Source organism: Ammospiza caudacuta, chromosome 9 (genome assembly GCF_027887145.1).
Source record: "Ammospiza caudacuta isolate bAmmCau1 chromosome 9, bAmmCau1.pri, whole genome shotgun sequence".
Taxonomy (NCBI): domain Eukaryota; kingdom Metazoa; phylum Chordata; class Aves; order Passeriformes; family Passerellidae; genus Ammospiza; species Ammospiza caudacuta.
Window position 1 is genome coordinate 12,259,288 of NC_080601.1, and position 24,666 is coordinate 12,283,953.

The window sequence follows — 24,666 nt, forward strand, 5'->3', positions numbered from 1 at the left end:
AAGAGAGGAGTAGCACATGATGGGATAAACTGAATAACACACAGAAGCAACTGGGACAGGGCCCAGTGACAACAGAAAGGCTAGAAGAGAATGTGCTTAGAAGACACGTGCAGAACACTGCAGTGATAAAAGGGGTTCCACTGGCAGAATGCAACCCCAAAAGTTCAAGTTTTTTAGGCAGCAAAGGCTTCCTAAACTCATCAGTAAAATGAAGGTCAAAGCATCTCTTCAGCACTCATCCTGACCTCATTAAATTTCATTACCTTCCATTTACGCAAGTGGCACAGAAGCTTCACAGCACTGACCAGAAGATTTCAACCTCCTGATGAGGGAAACAAGCATCAGCACTGTTCCAGGGACTTTGGCTCACTTTCAAATTCAAATGGCATCATCTAAATGCCTTCCTTGCACATATGTTTTATAGAAGAATTGAAAATTCTTATACTGAAAATTCTAGTAGAAGAAATGGCTACCAAATCCAGTCTTGCAGGAAATTGGTTTAATTCCTGCTAAAATTCCTCAGGGAAGCAGAACAAGTAATATCTGACAAACTGCATCTAAGTTTTCTGGAGTCCTGCTGAGGTCTGTCACAAAGTTATACATACTCAGCTAGAAATAAAAAAAAGCTTTTCACAGAATATATGAAATGCAAAACTCAAAGCTAAATTCCTCACAGAACAAGGAACCCTAACCCCACTATCTCCATGATGGAATCTTGGTTATTATTTTTCGGTATCAACGTGTTATACAAGCAATATTGTTATTCCCATTTCAATCTTATGCTTCCCATAATCCAAGAGGCACAACCAAAATGAATCTTTCTGTAATCAAGGAGGTGGTTTGACAGTGTACAGTATGTTCCTTTCTCCCATATGTTTAATATTATTGTGAAGCTGAAGACTACCACAACACTTGAGGCATGAAAAACAGCAAATTCAATTTAAAACATTTTCAGACTTCCTTGCTAAAATGCACTGTTTTGCAGCCTCACCACTGCTGTTCCATATCTAAGGAAACTTCTTGATTCTCCTCATGTATATGTGATCAAAATCAATTTCTCCAGTCAGCTCGGCTGACTAATAAATAACAAATCCACTGTAGCACAGTCAAATGGCTTTATTGATGCTTGGTTTACTACACTCCCAAGAAATGCAACAAGGCAAAGAGCACTAAGAGCTCTTTATGGTCACAGCAGGACTTGTGCAGCCTTTGTGGCACATGTGCATCAGCAGCTCTGAACCTTGAGTTGTCTGAGAAGATTCTGTAAGTGACAACAAAGCATTGCATCTCAATTTTACCTTTCAGCTCCTGATTTCATACAGCACACCAAGGTACTCCTGAACAGCAAAAAAGTGGCACTTAACCTCCTCCTTGATTCTGGGGCACCAAACTTATAAAAACACACAGTACTTCAAAAGTCTTAGTAACTGCACCAGGGAGGTTTTTCCATCTCCAATAATAAGCAAGGCTAATGGAAAAAGGAACCACTGAAGTCTTTAGTGTACACCGGGTAGAAAGTCTGCCTTTAAAACTGGATCATCACAATGCATTACTGGAAAACTAAACAGTGCCATTGAGAGGAATACTTCCTCTGAAGAGCCTTTGTCAAGCCACTGTTCTCATCTCATCAGTGGGTCAATAGCTGTCAGCCCGACCCTTCAATACCACAAAGTACTGCTAATCACTTCCTAATTGCCCAAAGGTGTACAGGAACCGTAATGCCAATAATCCTGGCTTTTAAAATTACAGTATTTGTTGGCAGCAACTACTACACCAGAAGCTAGCATGACTGTAGGAAAAAAAATGTAAGAAAAGGAACTAATTGTTATTTATTAAATATTCTGTTGTCCAAGAGAGACATGGGATTTCTCCTCCTATTTTTAACTCCAATTAAGCTCTTTTGGGGCTCAAATACCAGAATAACTCTCCCAAGGAATTTAAAATCAGCAACAGCATAACCCCCTCCCCACTGGACACCTAGGAACCATATCAACGTTCTGTGGTAATCATGATTTATTTTCTGTTTATATCACTAAAAGTTGCTTTATTTCATGCTCTACTTTATGTCACTTAACAAGACAGATGTCTTCAGCATTGCTGATAAATTTTAAAAAAAGCCAAAGTAAAACTTCCACTCTTTCCCATAAAATGACATGTTTTCACACACACACAGATGCATATTACTAAATCTGTAAAACTATATTTAAGTGATAATGATTATTGTCCAAGTACCCTTAGTAAGGTTGTTCCAAGTAACCACTAGAGAAAAAAATTCAATTTCAGACAATGCAAGATAGTAAATTTACATAAGGCAATAAAGTTTACACTCTTCCATAATATATATAGATAAATGCAAACACTCAAACAGCAGGAATGCTACAGAGTTGTCAAAAGCCCACTTCTTTTTCAGTTACAAACCTGAAAACATGTAAGAAATATACATCTATACCTACATGGAAAACCTAAGACAGACTAGATGGATATAAAGATAACTTTCTCTTCCAATCCTATTTTTAAAAATCACTTCCTATAAGCACTCGCTAGATGGAACAAGTGTTACTCTATACATTCAACAATAAATGCCTCATGACTGCCATAGGTAGCCGGTGCTACTACCTCCTCCTTTTTCATTTTTAAGATCATGGACAAAATTAAGAATGCAACTCTAGAATTAAAAAACTCCACTTTTTTTTTTTTAAGATAAATTAATTTTTTTAGAGATAAGAAACCTACATCCTTCAGCTCAACATTTGACAATTCTGACATGAAAATGTCTCACACTTCAACTTCATTTGTTCTTTAAGTACATATAACAGTAAAAGTTTGACAGAGGAAACACTGAAGTTCAGAGAAAAGATTAAAAACTCTCTCCATCAAATAGTGAAGCTATGAGTTAACAATTCATACCCTGATCCTTCAAGTATAGCATATACCAAAATGGAATCCAAAACAAAATAAAGTAATCCTTTAAGAAATCAAACACTCTTCTGGACAAGAAAACGAAGCAACCATAGCATCCATCCTCCAGCCTAGTCCCTGTTTCACTTTTCTTTCATTTCTATTTAACTTACAAAGCTTAGTGACTGGGGCTCCAAGTCTGCAAACATCATTTCCAGCTCTGTAAAAACCAAATGACCATGAACAGTCTAACAGTAATTGCCTACAGTCGAACGTTACATGTTTTAGTTAACCATTCAGTGGTAGAGCTGCAGAACTTTATTTGCTATTTTCATGTTACTCAGAGCACAGAGCAGGATCTTGGGCTGTGAGAACAGGGCCTCCTGCTGTAAATTTCTACCCTGAACAGAAGCAGGGCTCCCAGGACAAAGCTGCCCCACAACTCAGCCATCACCCCCTGCAGCCTCCCCAGCAGCAGCCCGTGGCTGGGCAGGGGACAGCGCTGCCGTGGCTCACGCACGGTGACATGTGCCAGCTCCGTGTGCCAGCTCCATGTGCTGCTGCCTTCCCAGGGATTAGGGACCCAGCTAAAGCCTCCTCTGCCTTGCCACCATGCAGGCAGCAGGGAGGCAAGAGCACAGATGGCACCTGAAACAGCACTGTGTCTTTGAGAGCTCTCTTCACCACAGCAAGTTTGATCAAAACCAGCTGAACAGCACAAATGTTAGGACAAAACTGAAGAACAGAAAAGGATAATCAATATTACTCTTGGTAATAACATATGCATTACTCTTGGTAATCACATATGCAAATTAAATGCTTACTTTTTCCTATGTACCCATGGACAAGTTGCCAGTGTTACATGCTAGCGCTACTAACTTGAACTTTGGGTTAGTTTTCTCTCAATTAAAGCCAAGCAAAGTATCCTCCATGCTACAAACAAAAGGCATATGGCCTTCTACAGCCTTTGCAGCATGAAACCTTATTCCCCTTCAGAGCTGGGTAAGTGGCTGTACAAGCCTTCACTTTAATGAGAGAAACATGATTGCTATTCACAACAAACAAATCAACAAACACACTATGTTTCTTTCTTTTTAGTATTAGCCACAATTCACTGCAAATATTAAAGCAATGAAATCTTGTGGCACAATGCCAATATTACATTCTTGATTTCTCTTCCAATAGAAACGAAGACATGGTGGCAAGAAAATGAAACATCAAGAATTGTTTGAGCCCTCCAGCGACTGAGGGCACATAAAATTAACAGGCTACAGCTCAGGAACAGATCCTGACACAGGATGGAGGAAACAGCTTCTTAAGCTCATTATGAGCTCCTGCTCTGCCTGATGTCCCTGAGCACTTGGAAACATTTATTATGGCTCCATTACACCATTACCAACGTTCTCAAGCATACAGCTACATCACTTCAGTCTGCAACTTGCAGCTGACCAGCTAAAGGAAAGGTGCTTATATCAAACCCCTCATATCCAGGGCGAGCCCAACTGAGACACACAGAGTGTCATCTCTGGTTTGGTCAGAAAATCAGGAACTGCAGAGAAGTCATGCTTCTTTCCAAATTAGAGAACAAATTTCATTATGCATTGGAAATGAAATGTTTTGATTGGTAACGAGAAGAGGTTGCAGACTAAACTCCCTTGATCCATTTTCTGTCTATGACTGAAGAACTGGAAAACTCAGAAAAAAAAAGCCCATTAAAACAAAATACAGAATTTACGAAATGGCCACAATTTATTTGAATTAAGTATCCATTAACGCCTATGAGATCTTGAAAAGCAATGACTGTTAGTAGGTATGAATAGAAGACAGGAAGATGTGACTCCCAAGATCAGTTTCATGGTTGACAATCTCTAAAACAGCTAAAATTATAGAACCACATCCACAGCTATGATTACAAATTCTTAAGTAATTGAATTCCCAACAAGTCTGTATGCAGATGAGACAGACACTGCTTGACTCTTTGCACATGTTTTAAGTGGCACCTTATTTTGCAGGAAAAAAGTCACAGAAAACCTTTAAGTGGTGAGAATTAATTTACTCTTAAGAATCATTTGCTTATCTTGTTTCCTTTTCCAGCACCCTGAATATCAAAATTCTAAGACAATTTATATAAAAAATTAATTAGTTTCTTACACAGTCTTAACTAATGGCACTATGACTTCACTTCAGTTAGCTATTCTTTTAAACATGAGACAGAAGACACCTCAGACATCTCTCAAATCACCTGGATGCATCTGTCAGTCTGGTAACACACTGTTCAGCATGTCCAACAGACCATTATTCTCATTCCCTGAGCCTAACAAGGTTTTCATGGTTTCAGAACATGCTGCTGGCACAACATCCCACTGCCTTGGCTCCAGCCTGGGAAAGGCTGAACCCTTATCCATGAGATTATTGCTTCCAACCCTGCACCCCTGTTTCAGCCATGCAGTAGTTCCTCATATACTTTTTTCCATTGGGAAGATGTGCTACCAGGAGGCATTCTGAGAAGTTGTGTCAGACTGGTACACTTGGCAGCCAGTGTACAACTTTCTAAAATGCCCTTGTATTTTTAAATGGAAGTGGAAGCCTTTCACAGGGGTGCAGGCTGACATGGCCACCTTCCCTCTTGTGCAGAAAATATTCACTGAACTAATTAATCCCTTGCTTTTAGCTCAGGCAATATTTTTACTGCTATGACAAGATGGCTTTTGAAGTAACAAGTGTCTTATCCCCTCTTCTTCTAGTTCTTTGGCTAGCAATCTCCAGGTATTCTGCTCTCCCTCATCTTTCACTGCACCTGACACCAGTGCATCTCTTAAAACCACCTTCAAACCAACCTGTACATGCAAACCTGGCCAAACCAGGCACAGTGAGCTCAGCACAGCTGCCTCCCCAGCAAACCTTCAGGGGGAAAAACACAATGGGCAGAAGACACACTTGGGAGCACAAGAGTTGTCAGAGCCTGACATGTGCTCACCTCTCATGGAAAGTCCAAAGCAAGAGACACAATTCCTCCTCACCCCAAGCTCAGAAGGGCATCTGTTGCTCAGAGTAGCAAGAAAAGGCCAGAAATAAAAAACTACTAAGTGACATGGTCAACATGAGGGGCTCAAACATGCCAGAAATACCTGTTTTCATCAATTTTTCTAGAGTGAGCTGCTATGGGAAAAAATTAAAGCATACTCTAACACAGCCACATTAACAATTGTCAAAACAAATATATACTTAGGCTAAGTCAGTCTGAATTGAGACAGTACTCATGAATATACTGAAAAAATTTAATAAATACAGCAGTAGTTTCTTAAATGAAAAGATGATCTAAGTTGGAAATTGAAGAACATTTTCCATCCAATTAATAAGACTGCAGCAGTTTGAGTCTGAAATAGCTTCTTTACCTACTGGTTTCTGCTTGTCTGCATGCTCTGGCCCACTTGAGAGGTATGCACCTTAACAGGGATGTTTTTATTCCACAAGCACTGACCAACTGTTTTAAATGCAAAGTCATTTCCACTTTTTAACCATGAAAACTAAGAAGCAGTTAAAAGTATGATCTTTTAAAAACTGTTCATTGTACAAGGCCATGAAGAAAGAATGATTTGAAAAGTATGGATTGCAATATTTACTGTTGTATAGGAAAAGGGAATTCTAGATTAAGGGAAGGCAGTTCCATGTACTCTGTGCATGGACATGCACAGTATGAACTGCCCTGTCATTAGGAAAAATATGTTGCAGAAATCAGATTCTATCCTGGGGTATTTTTCTGTGTTCCCATTTTAGCAAACAAGTATAAGCCCTGAGATTTAAACAGAATTTCAACCATTTCAGACTTTTGAAAAACACCCCAGGAAAAAGCAAACAGGCCACCACCAAAGAAGTAGCAGAGGGGAAAAAAGAAAAAAAAGGAGAACAATCACACCTGTTTTAACATAGGCTACTGATCCAGCAACAAGACTGTGTGTAAGGGGAAAGGGGATATGTTCAAAAGGGGAAAACTTACCAAAAAGCAACTAAAGAGGACAGGACCTGTGGATAAACCCCAGCAATCCACATTCAAACAAACCTCAAAACACTGAAATTCTCTGAGCACACATATTTTCTGGCAGACCTTTCCCCCTCTCTGCTATCAGTTTCTTAATGCTTTGACCCAACCAGAGCACAGCTGCAGTTCTTTTTAATCATGGCTGCTACCAGCTGTCTCCTAAGACTGCCAAATGCTCAGGCCTCATTCAGGTTCCCCCAGCTCTGCTCCATTTTTGGATGGAAAATGACTAAACTGAAATTCTTTCTCACAAAGTAAATATTACTCTCAAAAACTCTGCAGAGGAAGTAAGATGTTACTCTGGCTTAACTATTATTTAACATGTCCATGTCAGTGTTAAACACAAAACAGAAGTTTAAAAACAATTTGAAAGGAAAACCCCGACATTCTGGTGGTCAAATGCAATTATGTAACAAAGCTGCACTTGGGAAGGTGAAACTTAACTCTAAAGATAGGGCTGCCCACCCACACAAGCAGGATGCAGAGGCTTTGCACAGAGCCACTAAGGTACTGCCAGGATAGTATGTCAGGAACAGACTCGATGCCTCAAACCACCTCCTTCCTCAAGGACATCCATTTTCTGCAGTTTACTCTCTGCACTCTGTGCTTTTCCAGCCACCAACACAACCAGATTGTGCATCCTGGGCCAAGACACACTGAGCACATCCCTGTGCTCCTGCACTGCAGAGCACACGCTCTTAGGAACTACACTTGCCATTTTGATTTGCTACCTGTAAGTGCCCTGGCCCCAAGTGACAAATGAGGGCATTAAGAACTATCTAGAAAAACAAAATAATCAGACAGCAGTCAACAGACAAATGCTCTCTCAGAGCACCAAGAGCTAAACTACTGCCAGAGCAAAACCTGTTTGAGTACCAGTACACAGGAGCAAATAACAAGATGAGGAATTGCTGTTTTCATTATTGCTCTAAATGTTAAGGGGAAAGAAAATTATTTGTTCTTTTAATCATAAAGAGCCTCCTCAAAGGTCACTGCCAACACAATAACCACAAAATCCATACTTAACACTACAACACAGCAGAACAGGACACAATTCTTACACCATTCTCTAGTCTGGAAAGATTTTTAAGCCATTCTATTTCTCCACAGCAAGCAAAACACATTTTCAAGAAATAAATTCACAGGCTCTAAAACAAACCAGACAATCTATGCCCAATTAAAATACTTCTCCCCTAATGCATGATTAAATACCTAATTTTTTTCTTTTAGAATTAATGCAGGAAAGGAATATTCTCTCAGTCCATAAACCAGAATATGAAGTATGCAGTGATGGCAAACATCTCTTAACCCAAGTGCCTTCTCTGATGGAGAGTACCAACCCCTTGGCCAGACTCTCTGAAGGCCTGAGTTACAGAGCTCAGCACTGCACAAAAGCAAAAGCCAGCAGATCATCACAGCTTCCAGAGTCAAAATGCAAACTCACACTACAATGCCAGAAGTATTTCCATAAGCTGAAATAGCCAGAGTGGGCAAACTAGCTGTCCTAAGTGAAACATACTGATACACTAATATAACTATGAAATGCCATAGCAACTCCTAAAATTCATCAAACTTTGACATGAATTTTCATGAAAAATTGTACTACATTAATTCAACCTACAAGGTAACAAACATTCTAAAAGAGCAAACTTATAAACTTTGCTCTGCAAGGCCACATTTTTATACCAAAGCTTGCATGAAATACTATTTGGGTTTACTTCTTACAGAATAAACTTAACAGTTAAAAAAAAAAAGAAATCCCACCAGACTTTCAAAAATCCAAATACTGTTCTGAAGGTTTTTACCTCACCCTATTGTAAGACTGTCTCAAAAAGCTTCATTTTCTAAATAGCTGCATTTTTGCTTTATATGACTTACCAGTGTGATATTTTCCTAAAGACACAACTTACTTTCCAGCTACCAAGTTCTCCCTACCTTCACAAAGATGACCTAACAGTAACTATTAATACTGAACAGCCTTTCATTGTTTCAAATTCATCTAAGCCCCTATCTGCAAATTACCTGCTACATACAGGATTACTCACAGACACTCTTCAGACAGTATTAAGTCTTGATCAAGCAACATTAGGGTAAGATTATGAGAAGCTTTCCACATTAAGAGCTCCTCAAAGCCTTTAAAATGAGATTGTTACAAGCACTAGCTGAAGGCTATTAAAAAAAAAAAAAAAGACCAGCAAGTTCTACCATTTTAAATAAAAGATACAGATCCTCAACTGTGTTACATGGCTGCACAACTACTAAAACAAACCCCCAATCAACTGCTTTTTAATACCAAAGATCAGCTAAAATTAACAGACATGGCCAGAGAAATAGTCACTGAGGCAGGATGATACAACTGGAGCAGAATTAACTGTACCTCTCAGTTTGTGCATAGCCATGCTAAGTCACATTTCTCAACTCAGTCTAACTTCTAGCATTATCTTCACCTATATTAAAAATTAAGACACAACGATGGCTCATACACTGTCTATGCAGTATGAGGAGAAGGCCAACCAACTGCACTTTAAAACAAATTAACAAGCACTTTCTTCAACATCAGTACCAACACAGCCTAGTTTCCCACACCCAGAGATAGAGTGCTGTATGTGGGTTAAGGCTGAGCTCACATTGCAGTCTTCCTTACACTGGGAATATTCATGTTCTTCTACCAGCCTGCTTTCCCTCCCAGCCCCCACCCCTTCCTTTCCTCAGCAGGAATAGCCAAGCTTGTTGTCTCAATGATCTCTAAGCCCTTTGGACAAATCTGGTTGAATCTGGTGGAGTTCAAGAGTCACCAGGAAGGGAAAAATTATTATGGGGAGGGCAAGGACATGTAAGCAGTTGAAGAACATACACTATTACACTCCTGCCAAGCTCCTTCATCCTCCAGAACCCTATCCCAAATCAATCAAATTAACTCCCTGTAGTTTTGAAAGAGCCTCCCCATTAAACTGTACTGAACAGTCACTAGAACAAAGAAGCCTTTGAAGTTCCTACATTTACACTGGCTGACTATACACCACTATCTCTAATTGCTCAGTGTGCTGAGCAACGTCCTCAGAGACAACTTTTATTTATTTTGGATCAGTTTACACACAAGTATAACAGCAGCTTAAACAACCCAAGTTTTACTTACACTAACTGACAAAAAGAAACACTACCACCAAGACTGCAGTCTTTAAATAAGGGTAAGGAAACCAAAGACCCTCTGAGGATGCTCTGCAAAGATTCACAGCTGAATTTCATTTCTGAAGAAAGATATGAAAAGTGTTTTTATCTTCATTTGACTGGGTGTCAACAAAATGTAAGAGACTCTGAAAGAACAGAACCATCAGATCAACATACAGCTTGTCCTTCACTACTTCTGGCTGAACTGCCAGAATCAGTAACAAATACTTCACAAAATCTTGCAGAACACAACTCCTTCAGTAAACTGTGCCTTCAGTAACCTCCCCCTCTGCAGTCAGACCACCACCACACTCAAAAGCTGTAAGGACTTACCCACCAAGATTCATCAGCTTCCACCTGGTCAGAGCTGCATATTTATGATATACACAGTATTGTCTAGCAAGGAGTTCTAGAATTTAAATAAGTGAGTTTTTCTGTCCTAAATGTTGTATTTAATTATTTTCCACAGGACTGGAATCAGAAAGCACCAATGAAACTGCTCAAGTCTGTTCCTCTTGGCCTTTCACACATGATGAATTTTCAGAGCTCTATCACATTTTCTTCCCATAGCTCTCTCACTTTCTTTTTCAACCTGAAAAATACTGTTCTGACAGAGGCTGTCTACAAGGAAACCATTTCACTGTAAAACCTGTTCTACTACAATCTCTCATTAAAACCAAGCAAACTCACTGTTTCTTCCCCTTAGAAATACTGGGGGATGAACTTACTCAATTTTTTATGAAAACAATATTCCAACTTGAAAATTCCCTAATTTTTATTTCCAGTCTGAGAATGAATCATAGTTAAAGACAGCTGCCGAAAATCATATGAAAGCAAGAAATACTTTAGAAGCAAAAATAAAGAGCAAGATCAAAAGACAATTAAACATCCTACAAATGTAACTCAAACCATAGCTCAAATCAGCATTTCCTGGGTTTTCTTGAATTAGATCCCTAACATATATATAAAACATAACTGAACTGTGGCTGTCTTCTACTATTCGGTATCTTCTCGTTTACTGCATTAACAACTGAACAAGTCCACTGAAATTTCTAATCTCTGGGTTAACTATATTTGAGAAATGAAAGTTATATAAGTTCTTCTCATTAAAATTGATTTTGATAACCCAGAGCAAGTCAGTAGGTGTCATCTTCATCTAGGTTCATCTAATATGATCTTCTACCCAATTATAGAAGCTGTGGTTTAATCAGCCCATTATACAAAAACCTCTCATGAGATGTAACAACATCTAATATTTTCCAGGAGTGACTTGAGGAAAATTACAGTGCTGTTCAGCTCCATGGGCACTGTAAACTCCCCTCTGAAAAGTATTAAGCCATCTTACAAACACTCCAAGCCCAAAAACACCTCTAAAAGGAAGTCTGACAGAATGCAGTCTCACAGGTCTGAAGTTTTTTATGTACACACTGATATAGTTGTGCTAATTACAAACAGAAAATGTTAGTGCAGCTGAAGTTCAGAAAACTCCTCTTCCACCCAAATAATAAAACAGAGCATGGCCTAAGCTGTATCTGCACCTTCATGGCTGTGAACACGTACCCACACTAAATTCTACTACCACTAACTCATCACTACTCAAAATATGTGTTTAAAAACCACAAATGCACTCAGCAATTTTAGAAGTGGAATGTTATTATTCCATTTTATGGAATAACTGGACTAAGTGGACTCACATACTGCCCTGAAGCTAAAGCACTGCACCTCCATCTGCAGACAACACAAGCACCCAAGCACCCAAGACCTCAGAGCAGTATGTAAAGTGCAGAATGCTCCTTTGTGCTTTTGGTTAAATAGAGAATACTCTACAATTGTTTACAATTAAGAATTGCCCCACAGCTTTATCAGAATACTTAAAAATCCCTTGAAAACACAAAGTCTAAAGGGGGGTCAGCCAAAATCAGAGGAAAACAGAGGTATATGGACAGTTGAGCAAACAAACCTGCAGTTACAAGTTTAGCACTGCTGCTCTTGCATTCTCCATCTTCCACACTTTTGCTTGTGTTCTTTTCTTTCAAGAGAGGAACAGTATTGTCAAAAGGTATGCACTTGCTGGAGGCAACATTTTCTCCACTGTCTGGCTGATTAATTCTGCTGTTTGCTTCAAGTAGAGGAGTGAAGTCCTCAGACTGAGCAGCTTCACCAGGTTCCAGCTGAGAGGAGCTTTTAGCCTGTGACACATTCTTTGAAGACACAGGAAGAGATTCTTCATCACTGTCAAATCCAAATGGATCCTCTGTTACCTCATCTTCAACTCTGGGTTTCTTAGGAACTTCAGAAATATCTGGTTTGACACTGGGCCTCTTCTGTCCTAATTTGGCCATGAAGGTGGTTTCTCCCCATTTTGTACTGAGGGTGGTCCGTTTGTTGGAAAACACTTCATCAAACTTGGAACTGCCATTTCCCCCTTTCCGGCTGTAGGTCTTGCCAAATCGGGATGTCATTTTGGCTCCTGTTTCATATTCTCTGTTGTGAAAGAAAGAAGAAACATCAATTCATCACCTCTAGAACAAATGATTGTTACTTCTACCCTTTGTTGGGCCTACAAGCATCAGGCATGTACAGGGCACACAAGCAGCAGATCCATCACCTGCTTCTTTCTAGACTCACTCATTCACACGTGACTGCCATTAGGGGAAAGGTTCTGCACTAAGCACCCACTAAAATAAATTGAAATTCAGTTACTTGCACATTTATAAACCAATGGCACAATTAATCCTTAAGAAAAATCTTCTCAAAATGGTATTTCTTTGCTCTAATTTTATATTTTCAAGGATAGAAGGCACTTTCATAAAACAACTCAGGAGTATTTTCACATCTGAACACGCAGCTTCCTACTAGAGTCCAACAGCACAGCATGGCATAAAAAAAATCTCTTGCCAGTTAAGTACAAAAACTTCAGAATATTTCACATTGCTGTAGATGTATTTTAAGTACTAATTAATCACAATGATGACACTCCATCCCATGTTCATCTCTCACACTCAGACTCATCTAACAAGTGTTTTGCTTGGTAACATGCTGTGGTCAGGACTGGTGCACAGCAATCCCCACAAGTAAATCTGATTCACTGAGGGACAGAACAGAGACACTGCTCAATCCACCTCTAAGAACATGGAGGAACCTTTAGCAGCCCCTGCAAACTGTTACTGTCACTGGCTCTTACAAGCACAACCACTCCACTGCTTGCTCAGAAGAACAGAAGGGTAAAAGTAACAGATCAAACAGGAACACATTTAAGAGTTCCTTGCATGTGGTGTTGCTCTACCTTTGTTTAACTCAAGAAGAAAGACAGATCACCTGGGATATTTTTACCCAAGAACAAATACTTCAACTACTGGACAAATGACAACACAAACTCCAAACCCTCATATCTGTTTTGTGAACCACTATTTCTCTCTTTTTGGCCCAAAGATGGATAGGAAATTGCAAATCTTTATAGTCAGCTTGAATCTAATCAAGTCCATCTTTCTCTCTGAAACTCCTCTCCATACAGGCAAAAAGTCTGCTAAAAAAGACAGTTATTTAAGGTACAGAATCAAAGAAATCTAACTTCTGAAATGTTAACTAACTTCATATAAAGTATATGAAAAATGTCAGTTAAAATAATTTTTATGGGACTTATCATGATCTATTTGTTCAATACAACTGTTTTTATTATTACTCCCCGAATATGTGACATGCTGCTTTTCCTATTTTAGTTTTCATCTCAACACTCACAGTTTCTCAACCTGAAGTGTCAGTTTTGCATCTACCAAAACTGCCAGACTGCTTTCCAGAAATGTCCCTCTATCACTTCATTCTAGCAAGACTGTCTCACTCATAATAGTCTCCCTCTATTAGACCAGGCCAACCTTCACTTACCATAGGAACCAAGCAATTCATGGGGAGAAAATCCATGGAGAAAATATTAAATGAATTAAAATGATCACATTTGAGCCTCAGAAGTTTACCAGGTGGATGGTGATGCAATGCAGAAGAGCTATAGGAACACCCACTTTGGGAAAGGCTTTTTCCCTGTGGTGCAGCTGAGGGAAGGGGAAGGCAGGTGCTTATCTGCTGAGCAGAACTCTGCTGCTAAAGCCCACTCTTCAGAGGGCTCCTGCCTGCTCCTAGGAAACAGCACCCTTTAACCCCATCTCCTCTTTTCCCCACACACATCACTGCCAAACTTCTTGCTTTCCTACCCTGCAGGTAGCTCCAATTTTCTAGTTTCTATCTACACATAGTTTAGAAAGCAAACGGCAAACTAAATCTAAATTACCAGTTTTATTTTGCTGATGTTAGTTAATGTTTGTAATGGCAACTAAAATATTTTAGACTAGAACAGCCAGGTTTTTAAGCTGTAGAAGCTAAAGTAAAATATTTATTAACATCTCAGTTTCTAACAACTTACAGGAAAGAAAAAAAACATTTCACTCACCACTAGCACATTTTTCTCCCCTAAACCCTCCAGACTCAAGTAAGTATTAGTTATAATAAGCACTGTAAGAAGTACTCAAGTATTTTTGATACTGCATTCCCAGGCTATGCAAAGATAATGACACATTTAAATTATGGCTTGTGGCTTGCAGTTCCAAAGAGAAGATTCCTGTAGTCAAGGGGAGTTAATTTTCAGAAAGTAAGCCGCATTTTCTTATTTGTATATTTTAAAATTAGGATCACCTCATAAGAAGTTTTAAATAAAAATATCAAAACTCAAATTAATACTCAATAAAATGTGCATAGGTTAAAAGATGAGTATTCAGAAAATATAAATACTTTATGCTATAAACTTGTATCTTAGATTTAAGAACAAGAGGTGCCTCCTTACACGAGAGCATCAACAGAATAAGATTTTTACTCTTTACTTACAATTTTCTCTTGATTTTTCACTCAGAGGGAAATAAAACACTCGCTCAATTTCTGTGTGCACTCCCTGCCTCCCTCGCCTGCATTGTGCTGCACCATTTGGAGCGGGGCAAGCAACGTAAATAGGTGTAAAACCCCAAACCAGTTCTGCCTCGTTTCCCAGCGCTAACTCGGCGGAGCAGCTGGAGACAAAAAGCCCGGTAATTCCCCAGGAAGGCCATCAGGCACCCCTACTCATCGCTCCTCTCTACACCGCTCCTCTTACATAATCAAAGCAAAGAAAAATAGGTTAAATGCACGGAGGCAGAAGGAGCTGATGAAATCCCACGGTGACAGTTTCTTTTTTCCTCCCTCCCCCTGCGGCGGGGGGGTGGGGGGTGTGCGAGCGGAACCGGGTCACCCCAGCGCTCCCTGATGTCATTTCCCCTCCCGCCCGGCCGCCTCCCCCGCCCCGCCGCACCACCGGCCCACATTACACAAGTGCCCGGGGCAGCCGCGGCCCGGCCCGCGGAGCCGCTCCCCGCCGCGCTTCGCCCCCGGGCCAACTCCCGCCCCGCAACTTCGCGCGGGCCCGGGGGCGGCGGCCCCGCACGCCCCTGCAGGCGGGACAGCGCCGGGGGCCGCGGCGGGGCTGCTGCCCGCGGGGTGCGGTCTCCGCTCCGCGGCCCCCGCCGCCCCCTTACCCGGCACCCACCTCGGCGTCAGCGGTGGCGGCGAGTGCCGGGCGCGGGCCCGGCCGATGTGGCTCCGGCCGCGGGTTCGGGCCGCCGAAGCGCCGCCTGCGAAAGGCGCTCAGCCTGCGGGACGCCTCCGCCCCTCCGGCAGCGGGACCCTCTCGGGGTGTCGCGGGCGTCAGGGCCCCCGGCGCCGCCTCCTCCGGCGCCGCTTCCTCCGCGCCGGGATTATCGCCGCGCTCGGGACGGGCCCCGGGACCATCTCTCCGCCATTTGCCCCCGCTCCTTCCTGCCGTCACCGCGCTCGCCCCGCCCCCCGCCGCCGCGGCCAATCGCCGCGCGCCTCGCTCGGCCGCCCGCGCCGCCTCCGCGCCTGCGCCCTGCCGCGCGGTGCCCGCCGGGAGTTGTAGTTTGCGGCGCGGCGCGGGCTCCGCAGGGCCCGGGTCTGGCCCTCGGAGCCGGCGGGCGGGTCCCCGCGGCGGGACGGCCCGAGCCGGGACGGAACGAGGTGGCCCGGCCTGGCGGGAGCCGCCGCCTCCCCGCGGCCGCCTCCGCCCGGGCCCGCGCGGAGGCTCTGAAGGCGGGGCCAGCGAGGCCCGCCGCGGGCAGCCCCGAGCGGCCCCACCCCGACGGCGTTCAGGCCCAGGTGGGTCCCGGCGCCCGTCGAGGAGTGTGGGAGCGGCCCGGGCAGCCCAGCCCGGCTGGAGCCGCGGAGGGTCAGAGCCCTGCCCGGGAGCTGGGCAAGGCAGCAGGCGCTGCAGCGACCCTGCGGGCACTCCATGTAGAGTTTGCGGTGCCTCGTGCAGGGCACAGGAGCCCCCTGCGCTCGCTGCTGCCCTGGCTGTACTCACAGTGAGCGCCCGGCCGCCACATCCGCTCCGGGCAGGAAACATGCTCGGCACACAGCGCCCGGAACCGACCGGGGCAGGTCTGAAAGTGCGGCTCTCACATGCTCCCGCTTCCACAAGCTGCTACAGCCACCCATACGCCTTCGATTTATGCACACTTTTGAGGCTTTAATTAATGATACACACTGTGCAGAGAGCAGAAACGCTCCACAACGATTGTGTCATGCAGCAAATACATATGGACATCAAACAGTCACCAAATCCAACATTTCATATTCTGTAGGCAGCATTTCATAAAATCCTTGTGGGATACAAAACTAAGGATACATGACGATAAAAACACTAAACAACATCACACAGATGTAATTTGGTAATTTTTCAGAGGAGTGAGGAACTCAGAAAAGTCAAATTAAATTCTACAACTTCGGAGTCTGAAATGGTTTCACAGCACATGCTTACACTCAAATCATCATTTGAGGCTTTACAAGGCTTTACAAGACAAGTCCCAAATGCAGAACTAATTAAGAGGCTGATTTCACTGCACAGAAGAGGTTAGAGTTGTCTCAATACCTCTAGGTTTTTTCTTAATTTAATATTTACTTTACCCAAAGGCAAAATCACTGCCTCAAAATAAGAAGATGCAAAACTATGGTTTTGTTTAGTGATCCTCTGAGTAAATCTGGTCCTTGCCTCATCTCTACTGATGTGTTGGAGCTTTCAGGCATTGCTTCTGAAGCACAAACATGCTGTGAATGTGCTCTCTAAATCCAGTATACAACTGGCACTGCTGGAGAAAGTGGAGATAAAACCAACAGGGCCTTGCAATGAGAAGTACAAGTTCCATTTGGAGTATGGTTGAGGTTTGTGTTGTGTTTCAGACAAGGCTTACAAGCTCAGCTGTATCTCACCACCTGACTCAGTTACTGAAGAGCCATTAAAAACAGGCTCCAGACTTTAAAATCTGTAATTTGACTACAAAACCTGAGAAGATTGCTCTCCTGAGAGTATTCTTGATCAGAGCCACTAAATAGCTCATTTAAACTCTAAGAGTAACATGGATAGCTAAACCTGTTTGAGTTTGCATAATCTTATTTGGTGACTGATCTGTTAGACAAAGAGGAAAACACAACTGTGAGAGTTTGAAACACTGAGGCTCTGACAAGTCCTTCACAACATAAAAGTTTGTCCTGAAAACCAGAAAAAGTGAAGAATGTGGCCAGAGTAAGGAAGTAACACCAAGACACTATTAGGAAATAGTTTCTATTTTGATATGAAGCTGGAAGAGTTGAAATTAAATTAGCTCTATTTCTGATGTAAAGCTGGGATACCTAAGTCACTAATACAGTAATGGAGAGAATTTTGCAGTCTAATGATAGTAATTGGATGTATTTGAAAGTTCTTACCCACCTTATACCCCTGGGCTAGCTTCCTATTTGTAGCTGTATTCCCAGTCTTTGTAGAAACCCCACACAGAGTAATCCAAACCACTGCAGATTCAGGGTCATGAGGGAATTTCCCATGACTAACAGAGGATACATTGAACTCATTTTTGTGCTGCCTATCCTACCCTAGGTGCCAGCCTGTAAATGAAGCCTTTTACAAGGATGATGATGGCAAAACAAACCTTGTTGTGTTCAAGAACAGCAGAGATGTGCCAGTTTTACTGCCCCAACATACCTGAGGTACTTTGAAAATCTGACACCCTGTATCTTACTAAGCTTGGCAGTTAACACATTAAGCTTTGCTATTTCCATTTGCATCTGGCTCACCTCAAATATGCAAGTGCCATGGCAGAGCAAATAAAAGCCAAATCCCATTTGTGTTTGGCAGTAGATATGTTTCATTCTCAGAGGGTGGAATTTAACAGGCATTTTATGCCTTTTGTGAAATTATATTTCTGTTGGCTGCCATCTCCATTCACACCAAAAAATCCCCAAATCCAACCACACAAATCCTTCCACAAAAAAGCAGTACATGAAACATTTGGCATTTGTCTTCATGAGAACAGCAGTGGAAGATAATGCAGCCATTTTCAGAGAGTAGTTTTTCCACCTTAAAAGTTTTCTGAGAAAGCCAAAGTGAATCCTACAGCTTCCCATTACTGCCTGCCCCCCCAATCCCCCCAAATAAATTATCATCTTTGCTGCTTATTGTAAAGTCAGCCCTGAAAAAACAAAGCTCAAATTCATCAAAGATGGATATAAAAGAGATAAAAACATAGTAGGAAGGAACACATAAAAGTGACAGAACAGTTATTTGGACACATCACATCTTAATACACTCTGGACCCCTCTCAGTTTTCCTCTTAAGGTTCTGTGCCAGGACCTGTGTGGGGCAAGCAACACAGAATTTTCCAAATGAGCTGCAGCCTAGTACAGAGCCTTTCAAAAACATTAAAAGATTTTAAACTAGATCAGTTTCTCCCAAAAGAAAAGGGAGGCAATGCAGTAGGAAAACAGAAGGTTTCCCATGCAGCAGATACTCTTGGTGTAGATGAAGACAGCCACATCCTTCCAGCAAGCTGCCAGGAAGGTTCCTCAGTGCTGCTTCATGGACAAAACAGCATTTGAGAGTAACAGCAGCATGACTGAGGCTACAGGTTTTAAAGGGACCATAGCAGTAGGTATCCTTTATATAAATACAAGAAGTAGCACCATTATACACCTTGCTCCAGTCCTTTTCCCACAAGAAGGGAATAAGCTAATAATCCATTCCCTTTTTTCCCTGTGAAGCACTACCCAGGAAGCAAACAGTAGCTCATAGGAAAGCTCTCCCCATTGCTCCTCATGCCTAAAATGCCCTCCTCACAACTGAAAGCCTCTCAGTCCAGTCACCATTTGCCTTTCAAGCTCTCAACTTCCTGTAGTGCTTCCTTCCTTGCCTCTTGTCCAGGTGGGAAGGGATGGGGGTGAAGAGGATGTCCTGCTGCACCCACAGCTGCTGCAGTGCTTTCATGTCCCAGCAAGCACCACTTACAATGCTAGACATTTTGGTGCTTTTTGCTTTTTCTTTGCCAAAAGTCACCGTGCTCCTGTTGCTGTCCTTCAAATGTCACAGGCACACACAGGTGAGAGCACACAGCCGTTGCCATTTCTATTCACTGGGGTGAGAATTTCCCCCTTGCTATTTGCACAGCAAAGGTGACAGGAGGGTAAAGAGACACATGAAGTAACTAATTACCATATTTTAGTCAACTTCTCCTAAAATGGTGACTAAGGCTTTAGTATCGCCAGTAAGATGCTGGAGGAAGGGCAGCTGCCCCAGCCCCAGCAGCAGCACAGGATGGGCAGGAATGGCAGGGCTGTACTGAGAGCTGCAGTGGCTGCACAGGGCAGACATGGTGGGCTGACCCAAGCTGGATGCCAGGTGTCCACCAAAGCTGCTCTGTCACTGCCCTCCTCAGCTAGACAGGGGACAGAAAGTACAACAAAAGGCTCATGGGTCAAGAAAAGGGCAGGGAAAGATCACTCACCAGTTACTGTCACAGGCAAAACAGAATTGTCTTGGGAGGATTAGTTACATTTATTACCAACCAAGTCAGAGTAGGATAATGAGAAATAAAACTAAAATTGTGAAAGACCTTCCCCACATCCTCCCTCTTCCCAGGCTTAACTTTGCTCCCAATTTTCTCTATCTCCTCCTCCCTCAGATATTCCCCTCTCCAGCTGCAGTTGGGCAGTTTTCTTCTTCCCTTTCTTATTTCTGTTATCCCAGATGTGCTACCACCATCACTGCTGGGCTTGGCCTTGGCCAGTGCTGGGTCCATCTTGGAGCCAGCTGGATGGGCTGTATTGGACACAAGAGAAGCACCTGCCAGCCTCTCACAGGAGCCACTCCTGCTACGAAAACCTTGCCATGCAAACCATAAAGTAGAAAGTACAAGGGCAGGGAAAGAGGAGAGATCTGCAACACAGTGTACAGCAAAGTATAATTTCTGTCAAGAATTTGGCTTTTCTTAGTGAGCTATTTCCAATGAAATACTGCTAATTTCTGACACTGAACCCTTAGAAGAAGGACTGAAAGGTATTCAAACAGGGGATCTTTACATAGTTTTGGATCATAGCTTTCAGTAGCTGCCTCCTCATAGTGGAGGTCATGCCAAGGTACTAAGTTTGATAACCAAAAGGTTAAAACAAACACTGCTGGACAGACCAAAGGAATGCTTATATCAGTGCAGCAAAGAGCCAGTTGTCCATGATTTAAAAAATAAAAGTTCCCTGCATCATGGCATTACTGAATCAGGCCCAGACAAAAAAGTTGTGCTACTCCTCCTACCTCCTCTCTGGCCTGCACACCAACCTGTTGCAATCATGTGAGAGGCAGCATGGTCCCTGCAATGCCAGAGCCTCTGGAAAGACTTGTTTTACTCGATGAACCAACAGCAGTCACTCACCTACAGCCAAATTCTCAGTGGTTTTCTGTGCAGCTTTTTCCCCTAGGTGATCAGCCTGTAAGTCTACTGGAAAAACCTGTGGTGAAACACTAGTGGGAAAGCACAAAGTAGCTTTCACCTTGTTATGATCCTCAAGGTCAAAACTTTATTCTGCTATGCAATATATTCCCAGCAAGCTCTGCTGAGAAAGTAACCACCTGTGCTGCTTGCCACTGAAAATTTTACAATGTGCCAACATGTTTTGGGAGAAAAAAAAAAGGCATTTGCAGTAAGGATGCAGCCTTGCTTTAAAATCTACAAGGAAAGTCTAGGTTCCTCCTTGCTTTGAACAAAGCAAGTTCCCATTGTTGTAGAAGGAATAAAAGGGTGCTGTCTCTCTCAAATACCTGAGATCTCTCACAGCACTGTAGGATGACCAGACTGAACACCAATCTTTCCTTCTTCCTGAATTTTTTTGGCTTCCTTTTAAGATCTCTCTGTTTCACATTATTATTGAATTTCTGTCTGTCTTTATAGCAACAGCCCTTAAGGAAAGCTACCAAACTGTGTCCACATAGTGCTTGCTGGGGAAAGAAAAACATGGGAACCCATCAAGAAATTGGTTATTATAACAAGCTCATTGGTGCAGCTGTCATTTTCCTACTCTATTCCTCCTCCAGCAAGAGGGGAGAAGCCATTTCTGTTTCTTATTTTGCTGCTTTGCTTCCTTCATCTTTTAAAAAGAGTAGCTTTGTGACCAAAACTTTATCTTCCTTTGTCTTCTTAGTTTTGATTATTGGATTTGCATGTGGCTGTCACATTGAGATGCTGTAACCTGTAACATTACCTTTTGAGTTTTAATTTACAAGAGTTTTCTTTTCACCTTTGTATTTCCCAAGTACTTGCTTCTACTTTTTAGAAGGAGGTCAGTAACTAAGCACTTTTATAGTCATTAAAACCAGCACTATCAGATTAACAAATTTGTTGGTGCACTGGAACCAGGATGTGTGGCCATTGAGGCTTGTGAGCAATGCTACAAAGGATGGCAACATCAACTACAACTGGAGAAGAAAATCCACAGAGAATTAAAGCTGATGTAACTAATGAGGTCTGAGTGGACATGTCCCTGAACATCATGACAGAATTCATGGACTATCTAGCAAATTAAGCTGATAAAATGAAACTTGAAAAAAAAATCAAATTAAGATTTCCTCATGGGAATGTAGGAGGCAACAAAATATCAGTTAGTGACTTCATTAGCTTCCTCCCAGAATAGAGCTCTGAACAAATTACTTTCACCTTTACTCAGACTACAACGCAGCACCACCAAGAAAGCTGCAATGGCTGTTGCACAAGACCCTGGTGTGTCCAGGGCCTTACACTGTGCCAGTTTTGCAAACCTGTTCACACTAAAGGCTCCCTGCATGCAATGCAGCCATGTCCCATGAAATCACAGCACCGCAAAGATCACACCACAGCATGCAGCAGAGGGCCTGGTAATGAGTGGTGGAAGAGTACACTCAGGAAAGTGGTTAATGATAACAAAAGGCTGAAAACATCTGTGCATTGCCTGCTTCTTTAGACGTGTCACGGAAATGACTCATTACTGGATCAGCCACATGTAAGGGCAACAGAGCAGGCAGTGCATTTACTGTCCAAAAACACATTATTATTCTAATAATACACTGGCCTGCAGGCAGCCTCCTTATGCTAGACTTCTCTGCTGGATCTGTGACCTTGAAATTCTGAGATAAATGTTTATTGTGTGGCACAGTTTTTTTGGTAAACATTTGAAAGACATTGAAGGAATTACTGATGCAAGAGTTTAGGCTCAAACTAAGATGCTTTGACTAAATCAAAATGTCTCCCCACGTGGTTTGTATAAAAAAATAAGCCTTGTACCATGGCTTGGGGAAAACAAAACATAATTCCTTTTATCTTTTAGTGATGATAACAAGTGGCTTGAACAGCATGCCAGTGTCCACCTAGTGCTCTTTGTGCCTCTCAGATGGTAGATACTTAAGCATACTTGAAAGCTCATCTCAATCAAAATACCTTTGCTGATCAGCTGTCAAGCAAACACACAGCAGAAAAGAACTACAGTTCATTCAAAAGGAAAAAAATCATTCCATGCTCTACTTCAGCTCAATTCTAAGTCTTCATCAGCACAGTGCTGCATCTTTAATATAAAGTGTAAGAAATGTTGTTCCTTAAATGCTTTCTCAGTCTTTGTGGCTGACAGGTCCTTCCTGTCCCAATCAGTTCCCAGACTCTAATTTTCAACACAGGTCCCAAAAAAGGAAGAAACAAAGTATTTAGGTCTTTTGGCTTAATTTTCCATTTTCTTCCCACCACCAAATGCAAGATTGGGCAAGGGCTGAGTAATCACATAAGCACTGCTAAGTGGTTTCATCTTTGTATAAAATAGAAGGTTTTGGTCATTATCAGCTTGGGCCAGATTCAGTCATGCTGCAGAGGAAAAAAAAATCAGAATCTTTCTCAAATAATTGAATTATCCACCAACAGTTATCAGTAGCTAAGGCAGGAAAGAACAGTTGAGAGAGCATTGATCACAGTTCTTCATTTTAGTGTATGTACGTCATCATGTACAAATATTGAATGTTCCTCTATGAAATAAAGGTTCGATTAAGCAGAAAGGATGTTTTAAAGCAGTAACAGCTCTCTGCGGGACTCCAGTGACACCTACTGGTAAACAAAGAAGTTACCAAACATTTATTGAAAATGAAGCAGCAGTAATTTATGTACCTGCTCTTAGGATCACAAATAATTTTTTTGGCAGCTCAGGCTATGAACCACACCACAATTAGGTGTTAGAGTTAATTAAACAGCGTATTTATTTTTCAGAATTGGATTTTGACTTCATCTGATTTTTAACTACTTGAAACTGCATTTTTACCACTCTGAAGGTACTGTCAAGTCCTACATTTTGCTACTGGCAGTTGTAATTAAGATAGGCCAGTGGATTTCTGGCTTGCTGGACTACACTGGACATGTTTCCAATTTTACTCTTAGTGATTTCATTAATATAACTATAGTAAAAAAGTAAATAATTCAATACCTCTCCATTTACTTTCAGGTGCATTCCTTTTAGCACAGATTCCAAAAATGAAGATCTCATGAGCAGATCAACTGATGAAGCTCATGGCTTGTCTTCTGACACCTCCTTGCTGTTTGTAGTGCTGAACTGGTTTGTCACAGCTGTGTTAGTCTGGCAGGTCATACAGACACTCCTGAATGTCATTTTAGCCAGCACTTGTAAGAGAATAAAAACCAATAAACTCCTTAAGTGAGAGTTGTGGGACCAGAATTTCAATAAAACCTCACATGATGTGAGGCTTTACCCACAGAAAATGGATGCAATATGCATGATGTACACTCAGAGACACCTCAGCTGCCAGCTGGGACAAGCAGAAGCAACTCAGCAAGGAGAAGCAGTGCTACCGCTCTGGGCACCAGACCCAACTCCCTTTCTACACTGGGCTCCATTGTGTAAACTAGCTCTGTGTATGGATGTGAATATTTCTGCTTGAGACAATCTGTGACAGGGAAATATCATATACAAGGTTTGCAAACAACAGTCTTGCCCAACAACTGGCCATAAACATCACTGATGGAGCTCTAGCCATCCCCATTGCATTAGGACAACTTGCCCTTACTACCTCTGGCAGGCTTAGAATTGTCTTGGTTTCATCCCTAACAATGAGGTCCTTTCAGATATGGCTGAACAAAGCCATGAAGCTTTTTACCTCTTTGTCCTGCATATCCTTCCTTTGAGGA

At 42.1% G+C, this 24,666-nt stretch overlaps 1 protein-coding gene across 5 annotated transcripts in view; it reads right to left on the reverse strand.

Annotated features, from left to right (window-relative positions):
* The window catches only part of WAPL (WAPL cohesin release factor), a 128,802-nt gene that overhangs the window by 49,610 nt on the left and 54,526 nt on the right, over positions 1–24,666 (reverse strand). For 3 of the 5 annotated variants that reach the window (XM_058810086.1, XM_058810087.1, XM_058810083.1), the window contains exons 1-2: positions 15,669–15,926; positions 12,066–12,589 (exon numbers count right to left, since the gene is read on the reverse strand). In XM_058810086.1, the coding sequence (XP_058666069.1) occupies positions 12,066–12,567 (502 nt within the window). In that variant the 5' untranslated portion in view covers positions 12,568–12,589; positions 15,669–15,926. Of the gene's footprint in view, positions 1–12,065; positions 12,590–14,977; positions 15,053–15,668; positions 15,927–24,666 lie in introns of those variants that run through there. The other 2 variants (XM_058810085.1, XM_058810084.1) reach the window with 2 other exon arrangements.